General features: G+C 35.1%; 1 protein-coding gene across 1 annotated transcript; it reads left to right on the plus strand.

The window, feature by feature from the left end:
* Positions 1-4485: 4485 nt before the first annotated feature.
* On the plus strand, positions 4486-9001 carry LOC133035914 (pleiotropic drug resistance protein 2-like). Its single transcript, XM_061112356.1, has 13 exons — positions 4486-4500; positions 4808-4876; positions 4998-5163; positions 5256-5327; positions 5473-5594; positions 5682-6014; positions 6114-6404; positions 6492-6575; positions 6659-6792; positions 7041-7268; positions 7343-7514; positions 8205-8459; positions 8543-9001. Exons 1-13 carry the CDS (start codon positions 4486-4488, stop codon positions 8813-8815), a joined length of 2214 nt encoding a protein of 737 aa, XP_060968339.1. The 3' UTR covers positions 8816-9001.
* The last annotated feature ends 631 nt before the right edge of the window (positions 9002-9632 follow it).

Consider the following 9632-nt stretch of genomic DNA (forward strand, 5'->3'; position numbering starts at 1 on the left):
TAACAACAACAGCAATATGAGGGTGTGTGCATACTTGAGCATACGTAAGGCTACCAACTAGTGACGCATAAGGAACAAATTCCATTTCATCTATCTCTTTATCATTTTGTGGACATTAGGCTTTTAAGAACTTGTCACTCTTCACTATCAGTGCCTTCCCAGAAGAACATATATGTTGAATCTTTTCAAGATCTGATCAATGTAAGTTTTCTGAGACAATTTCTTGATTGGCTAAGTAGCGTGGAGAAGTTCTTTGATTGGAAAGAACTATCCGAAGAATACCATTAGCCCTATCTTGAAGGATTTGAATCCTAAGCACATAAGAAGCATTGCTAAGGTCTTTCATGTCAAAATGGTCAAACAAGAATTGTTTTGTCTCAACCAACAGGTCAGAATTATTAGATGCAAGAAGGATGTCATCAACACACAGTACCAAGAAAAAGAAACTGCTCCCACTGACCTTCATGTATATACATTGATCCACCATGTTCTCCCACTGACAATCATATCAAACTTGAGATACCACTGCCTTGATGCTTGTTTAAGCCCATATATCTACTTCTTGAGTTTGCAAACCATGTGTTCTTCGCCAGACTTCTCAAAACCTACAGGTTGAGTCATGTATATCCTCAGATAGGTCACCATTCAAGAAGGCAGTCATTACATCCATTTGTTTGAGTTCTAGAACAAAATGGGCAATTATAGCCATAATGATTCGCAGCGAATCTTTGGTGGAAACTGGTGAAAAAGTTTCTTGGAAATCAATGCCCTTTCTCTGACTACAGCCTTTAGCCACAAGTCGAGCCTTGCACCTCTCTATTTGCCCATTTGAGTCACGTTTGATCTTATACACCCATTTGCACCCGATGGGCCTACAACCTTTGGGTAGTTCAACCAACTCTCAAACTTCATTTTGTGACATAGAACTCAATTCTTCTTTCATTGCATCCACCCATAATGCAGATTTATGACTATTCACTGCTTCTTGGTAACTAGCTGGCTCAGAATCATCTCCCACAAACTCATGTTCCTGCATATAGACAAGATAGTCATCAGGGATAGCAGGCCTACAGGCTCTTTGTGATCTTCTCACCACAACCTCATCGTCCCCCTAAATCAAGATTTTCATCTTGTATTGGATCTTAAGGTTCACCATGAGCTTCTATTGGAACTTGTTCAATCACAGGGTCATTAGTAGGATTAGAAGCAGAAGCGGAAGCAACAGGTACAGGGACATAGACACACTCTTCCCTGAATACAATTTCCTGACCCTTGATTTGAACCAAATTCATCCTCAAACTAGACAGCTCGGTTTGATTCCACACCCTGGTGGTGTGAGAGGGACAATAGAACTTAGAACCTCTTGAACCAATAGTGTAGCCTACAAACCTCCCACTGATTGTATTCAGATCCAGCTTCTTAGATTTAGGGTTATAAGGCCTTACCTCAGCTTTGCATCCCCAAACGTGAAAAATAATGCAAAATCGATTTCTTGCCAGACCACAACTCGTATGGCGTCTTTGGAACCGACTTGCTAGGCACTTAATTCAAGATATAAGCAGCAGTCCTTAATGCCTCACCCCATAAAAACTCTGGTAAGCTAGAATGAATTAACATACAACGTACCATATCAAGAAGTGTGTGATTTCTTCTTTCAGCAATTTCATTCTCCTGGGGTGTACCTGGCATTATATATATCTTGCATCAACGCCACGTTCGTGCAAGTATCTGGCAAACGGCCCAGGGTTCCTTCTAGTTTCATCATAACGCCCATAATACTCTTCACCTCTATCAGAATTGACAACCTTAATCTCCTTTCCCTTTTGAAGCTCAACATTCGTCTTGAAAATCTTAAGGCATTTAAAGATTCAGACTTCTCACGAATGAGCTCAATATGACCATATCGAAAAAAAAAAAAAAAAAAAAAAAAAAATCATCAATGAAGGTAATGAAGTATTTATAGCCGCCCATAGCAGGTGGAACAAAAGACCCACAAATGTCAGTGTAAATAAGCTCCAATACATCTGTGCACTTATCTGACTTACTCTTTCTAACCTTAGCAGTTAACTTTCCTTTTATACAATTAACATATGCAGTGAATTCAGAGAAATCGAGATCTTGAAGTACACCATCTTTCACCAATCTCTCCATTCTATCTTTAGAAATATGGCCCAAACGTTTATGCCAAAGCATGGAAGATTTCAATTCTAATCTTGCACGTTTGGAACCAACAATATTATTAAGAGAAGAAGAAGAAGAAATGCAAGAGGGTGAAGTAGCAGAAACAGCATCATATATATCAAGCTTATATCTAAAGTTCCACATGAACTTCCATTACCAACCCTCATAGAGTCACGATACAAAATCAGATTTCCAATTCAAAAAAAAGACTATAACCTAGTTTATCCAAAACAGATACAGAAATCAAGTTCCTCTAAATAGCGGGCAAGTAATCAATAACTTGCAAAATTCCAAGAAAATATCCTATATTTAACTGTAGTCAAACAATCCCAAAACTCTATTCTGACTTTAGTATCGTCTTCCATATATACGTACCCTTCCGAACTATTCGGCCTTCTTCGATTTATCACTGCCTTTCTTCTCTAAGTGGACTTTTGGTCACTAGAGTTGTTGGAAGTGGACTCTCTCTTCTGATAATTGCTTCGGTTCGTTACCATGGAGATGTTTCTTGCTTTTCCCTTTTTCAAGTCCTCCTCTTCATTAGCAAGAATGGCATTCATCTCCTCAACGGTCCATTGCTCCTTTTGAGCATTATAGCTTGATCTGATCGAATCAAACTGAGAGGAAATGGTTTCCATCACAAACCACACCATGTAATCCTCACCAAGATCCAATCCCAGGCCCTTGAGCTTTCGGTAACAACCCATCAGTTTGTCAATGTGAGATCTAATGTCAACTGAATCAGCATAATTAGTCTGATGGAACAAAGTCAGACATTCATTTTTCTCATTCTTTGAGAATTTCTAGTACTTCTCCTTGATCACATTGAGAAAATCCTTTTTTAATCTCAGTTTGGGGAATATTATCACGAATGGACCCATCCATGTGATATCTCATAAGCATCAGACAACAACGATTGGAATACTCCCAATCCTCATAGGACTTTCTATCCTTTTCAGTGGTATCATTAGTAGATTTTGGAGGTGCATCAGTTCTCAAGGCCAAATCCACTCTCATAAGAGTCAAATTCATCATGAGATACTCTACCCACTGCTTGTGGTTAGTTCCGTTCAGCGTCAACATGGCAGAGGTTCTTGGATTGCTTAAAGCTAATGAGAAACAAGAGCAATAACCATTAAATGCATGTTATAACATAATCATGCCATTTGTGCTCTCTTCTCATAAATAAATGATCGCAAAATAACACATGATCATTATGCATGCTAGAGTTCTCACACAACTTAACAAGATGGAACTCATACACAGGTAAGAAAAATCTATTAAATATTATAATCAAATGCATTAATTCACTATCGAAAGGATAGATAAATTGTGATTCATAATATTTAATAATTTTCTTCACCATATTACCCATCTTTAATAAGCAACCATCATCGATAGGATAATTAATTACTCATAAAGATCTCAATGTTATTTGGAGGAAAATACAATACTTAAATAAATTAATATTTAAGTGTTCCTCATCACCAAACAATTTTTCATGCTTAATCTTACGGTAGGCAAGAAAATAAACACTAATTGTTGAAATAAATCACAAAATTTATGGCACAATACTAAAATTATCAACCAAATATGAATAAAATTCAAGCAATTAGTATTGCGTATACCAAAAAATAATAGAGAATTAAAAAACATGAAAATGGTAGAAAAATGGCCCAATAGCACCCCTGCACGCGCCCCCACGCGCCCATTTCCTTTTTTTTTTTTTTTAATGTCCGTACGACATGTCGTTTGACAGAAACGACGTGTCGTTTGGACAAAACGACTATCGCAGGGGGTCCAAAAACGACCCGGTTCGTGATCCGGCCATATCTCCCACATCCGGCGACCAAATTCGACGCCGTTTGAGGGGTTTTGATCCATTTTCAACCCTCTATTATTTTCCAATACCCATTTAATTCAAAAAATACAAAATAATAGATAAAACATTTTGAACCCGAAATGGGTTTTCCTCCATTAATGAGCTTTATAAAAAACTTGATATTTTACTATAAAAAATATAGCAACAGCCCAAATATTAAGAAAATAACATATTCTTCAACATTTAATCTCACATTACTCATTAATAAACATATTAATCCAAAAATAAAATAAATCATAAAACAAAAAAGGGTTAAGTTCATGAGCTCTAAAATCAAATATACTAGCTCTTGATACCAATTGTTAATCTACTACAGATTATGAACCAAGATCAATACTTTATTTAGAGCATCACAAACAATATGAAAAAACATACCTCCCATATTTGCATTTTCCATTGTTGCTATAACACCAAATTCGTCAATGTATCCTAAGATGGTAGAAGAGGAGCCTATAAAAGCAAAACCCCCTTATTCTCATCACCACACACACTCTCTTATTTATACTAACACATATTAACCCCATATATATATCCAACACCTAACCCTAAGGGGCTTAGGCTTATTGGGCTAATGAGTATAATTAGTGGTGGACTATAATTTAATGGGCCAATTATAGTTTTAGGGTGCTCTCATGTGCCTCTAATACATTTATTAATTATTGACCATCCCATTATGGTAGTGAGTAAATATTAGGCACATAGTTAATGATTGTGTTTATGGTATTAAGCTCATGATTATATTAGTCCACAATAATAATTCTAACACTAAATGCCATAGTCATAAATGAATTTCTTGATGACAGATGGAGTGTGGTAAGATCTAAACGTCAGTGACACTTAAATTGTTATCATTCATGAAAGATTTTACCAACTCAATTATTTGAAATTCATGTATGACTTAGGCCTCTAATTGTGTTCTTATACTTTCTTATAGCCAAATCAAGATCCCAAAATTAGTGAGCTTACAGTTGGGAAAGCCATCCTCAAGGCCAGAGGCATCCCTGCTGAAGAAAATGAATTTTGGGTTTGCATTGGAGCACTTTTTGGATTTTCTCTTCTTTTCAACATCTTAGTAATTGCAGCTTTGACTTATCTGAATCGTAAGCTATTTTTAAGAACTATTTTCTAACTATAGGTTTCATATTATGGTAGTGATTTTACAAAGTTATCAAAATCTTTTGTAATATAACAGCTATAGGAGATTCTAAAGCTGTTGTTCCAAATGAAGAAAGTGAGAAAAGAGAAATGGAGTCATTTCATAGAGGTTAGAGTTTTTCTTATATTGTTTACTATTTTTTTTGTAAGTCAACTAATTAAAGCAATGAAATTGTTAACCAAAAAGAATTCTATTACTCTTTTTAGTGCTTACCTTTTTCTTTTATGACTATGTAAATGATTTGATATGACAGAGAACGGTTCTTCAAAAGATGTTAGCTCTAACAAAGATGAAGAAAAGAGAGGAATGGTTTTACCTTTCCAACCGCTTTCGATCGCCTTTAACCATATCAACTACTTTGTTGACATGCCTACTGTGAGCAAATTCAACACATTGTTCACAGTCCTGCATAAGTTTCCTTTGAAATGAAGATTGATTAACATATTTTGTGTATCTTATTAGGAAATGAAGAGTAAAAAATATGAAGGAGATCGTCTTCAGTTGTTACGCGATGTTAGTGGCGCTTTTAGACCAGGGATACTAACAGCAATAGTTGGTGTTAGTGGTGCTGGAAAGACAACTCTTATGGATGTCTTAGCAGGAAGAAAAACAGGAGGATACATAGAAGGAACCATCAGCATTTCTGGTTATCCAAAGAACCAATCGACATTTGCTCGAATTAGTGGTTATTGTGAACAAAATGACATTCATTCACCAAATGTCACAGTCTATGAATCTCTACTCTATTCAGCATGGCTTCGCCTTTCTTCGAATGTCAATACAGAATCAAGAAAGGTTAAAGGCTTATAGTCATTTGCTATGCTACTTCACAGTTCAATATCTTTGAATCATGCTAAGTATGATAAAAATTACATGTAAATTGTTCATATACAGATGTTTGTTGATGAAATTATGGAATTGGTAGAGCTAAATCCAATAAGAGATGCTTTAGTTGGCCTTCCAAATATAAATGGTCTTTCAACTGAACAAAGGAAAAGGCTAACAATAGCTGTGGAATTGGTCGCTAACCCATCCATCATCTTCATGGATGAACCAACATCTGGTCTTGATGCTAGAGCAGCTGCCATTGTCATGCGAACGGTTAGAAACACCGTCGACACAGGTAGAACTGTTGTTTGTACTATTCATCAGCCAAGTATAGACATTTTTGAAGCTTTTGATGAGGTATAAGAAAATGGTTTCATTCTTTGTTTTAGTCCAATGTTGTGTTTTCCTTTTTATATTTACCACTTGTTTGTGTTGTTGTTGCAGTTACTACTGATGAAATTAGGAGGACATGTGATTTATGCTGGACCACTTGGTAGCCATTCTCATAAGCTCATTGAATTCTTTGAAGTGAGTATTATATTAATATTGAAGAAAATGATCTTTTTCTTACATTGAAAAATAAACTAATTAATAACTAATATTTATAATAGGCTATTCCAAAGATTCCCAAGATTAAGGATGGTTATAATCCTGCTACATGGATGCTTGAAATCACTGATCCATATTTTGAGGCTCAAATTAATGTTGATTTTGCTGAAATCTATGCCAAATCCTCACTTTACCAGTAAGTTTGATTTGGTTTTAAAGTACCTATAAAAATCACTTAAGCTAATTAGTACTTTTTGTTATAAGAAACTTAAAGTCACTACAATTAGTGAGACATTTTTCTCTTCACTTACTAACTTTCATTCTCAAGCCACATCAATCATATTGTGAATCAAAAAAGTTGTCAAGATACTTTTTTGTTTCCCTTCTTAAGGTTTCTTTTTTTTTCATCTCAAGATTGTTGTGTTTTCTCTTGACTCACTTTAGGAGAAACCAAGAGCTAATCAACGAGCTTAGTACTCCAACACCGGGCTCGGACGACCTTCACTTCCCTACCAAATACTCACAACCATTTCTTGTTCAATGCAAAGCTTGTTTTTGGAAACAACACTGGTCTTATTGGAGAAACCCTGAATACAATGCCATCCGGTTCTTTAGTACCACAATCATTGGTGCTATATTTGGTATTGTCTTTTGGAACAAGGGACAACAAATGTAAGTTAAACTTTCTTTTGTTTATTATGTTAGAGAAGTTGAAAATTATTAAACAAAAACAAATCTCACAACAGGACCAAACAACAAGATGTGATGAACATTTTAGGAGGCATGTTTCTTGTTGTACTTTTTCTTGGAGGTAACAATGCTAATGCAGTGCAGCCTATAGTTTCCATTGAAAGAACAGTTTCCTACCGCGAAAGAGCTGCAGGAATGTATTCAGCTGTGCCTTATGCATTTGCTCAGGTAAATTTGAAGATTTTCCTTAGTTCTAAATTAGTATCATATTCATTGTTAAGATGTGGAAGTGTATGGTTAAGGTAATAGAATAGGTGAGTGTATGGTAAAGTGCATGAGATTTCATCTCAAAATTAATTGGCAATGAGCGGAGTAGCCCATACATCTTATTTAGTTTCAACACATTATCAATATGAGACTCTTTAATATTCCCCTCAAGATGGTAGCTATTTTTTTTTTTTTTTTTTGCTCACCAATCTTGCACTACTCGATTACAAGTGGCTATTTTGGCTCAGTATCCCCGAATCACAAGCGGCTCTTTTGGCTATCTTTTTAGACCAGTTTTTTGGATTCGGATCAGTCACTTGTTAGAGTTTAATTTGGCTCTAATACCATGTTAAAATGTGAAAGTGTATGGTTAAGGTAGTAGAATAGGTGAGTGTATGGTGAAGTGCATGAGGTTCCATCTCAAAATTAATTGGCAATGAGAGAAGTAGTTCATACATCTTATTTATTTTTGACACATTATCAATGTAAGACTTTCTAAGATTCATAGTTCTAGCAAATACATGTCAAGAATGAGGAAGTGTTAATGGAAATGGAATAGATAGAATAACATTATAAAACAAATAAGTTTATTCATTATTCTAAATTGTTGAACTTCTTTATTAAATTTTCTTTTTCTTTCTTTCTTGGCAGGTGGCCATTGAGACAATCTACACAGTAATACAATCATTTGTATTTTCAATTATACTCTTCTCTGTGCTACGTTTTGAATGGACAGCAGGAAAGTTCATGTGGCTCTACTACTACATAACAATGTGCTTCACCTATTTCACCATGTGTGGAATGATGGTTACTGCATTGACTCCAGGGATTGAGGTTGCTGCCATTGTCATGTCCTTCATCTTGAGTTTTTGGAACTTGTTTGCTGGATTTTTCCTTACTAGAATGGTATGTATAGATACAAAAAAAAAAAAAAAAAGTTAAACTTAGTACAAATTTATTAACACATTTTTTAATTACTGATGTTGTAGCAAATTCCTATATGGTGGAGGTGGTACTATTGGGCTTCTCCAGTAGCTTGGACAGTATATGGCTTAGTAACCTCTCAATTGGGTGATAAAGATATTGAGATTGAGGTCTATGGATTTGGTACTGGTATTCAATTGAAGATGTTTCTTAAGGAAAGTTTGGGTTTTGACTATGACTTTCTTCCAGTTGTTGGCATTGTTCATCTAGCTTGGGTTTTACTCTTCTTCTTCGTATTTGCTTATGGCATCAAGTATCTCAATTTTCAAAAAAGATAGTTAAGCTATATTACCATTCTAGTAGACCAAGATCTTCATACAACTATAGTAGGAAAATAAAATATATCATGAAAGTCATGATACTATATGACAATCGATACGAATATAATTTGATTAATATTAAATCATGTAAGTTAAATTAATGGTTTTTTTTTTTACAATTCAAAACAGTTTTTTTTTTTTTTTGTACTTTTACAGAATTCTATACAAAAATCCCTATAGCAATTAACGGTGTAACTTAAATCGCAATCAAAATCCGTATAGCAACTCACACAGAAATCACCGGAGAAACTACCGAAACAACTAAAACTGTAAATTTTAAAAAAAAAATTAAAAAATAATATATGAGATAATTTTCTTAAATTAAAATATATAAAAACCAAATATTAAATTATACCAATTACATTGCCTCAAGTAATATTAGACTATTAAGTACCTAATTCTTACAGCAAGCAATGGCAGGTGGAATACTCAGGACAATTCGGGTTTTTGGATGAAGTTTTGAAACTTGAAATTGCCACCTAAGGTGAAGAATTTTCTTTGGCGAGGTCTTACTAATTGTCTCCCTACTCTTGTGTCTCTGCGGTCGAAAAGGGTGCATGTGAGCGGATTGTGTCTGATGTGTAACCGGGAGGATGAGACAATTTTTCATATAATGGTTAGCTATTTTTTTACTGAGAGTTGTCTTGACAGGGGGCTGGGAGGGACGGTTGGAGGGGATGAAGCTGCTCTTTTTGGTAGCTGGTTTGATAATGTTTGTAAGGTTCAGCCTATGGAACGTATTAAGAGGCTTGCTATGCTTCTTTGGGGAGTTTGG

Source organism: Cannabis sativa, chromosome 3 (genome assembly GCF_029168945.1).
Source record: "Cannabis sativa cultivar Pink pepper isolate KNU-18-1 chromosome 3, ASM2916894v1, whole genome shotgun sequence".
Lineage (NCBI taxonomy): Eukaryota > Viridiplantae > Streptophyta > Magnoliopsida > Rosales > Cannabaceae > Cannabis > Cannabis sativa.

Coding starts and splice junctions, on each gene's coding strand:
- LOC133035914 (XM_061112356.1), top strand. Junction 5,595..5,681: donor ACTTTGTTGACATGCCTACT/GTGAGCAAATTC, acceptor GTATCTTATTAG/GAAATGAAGAGTAAAAAATA. Junction 7,515..8,204: donor TGCCTTATGCATTTGCTCAG/GTAAATTTGAAG, acceptor CTTTCTTGGCAG/GTGGCCATTGAGACAATCTA.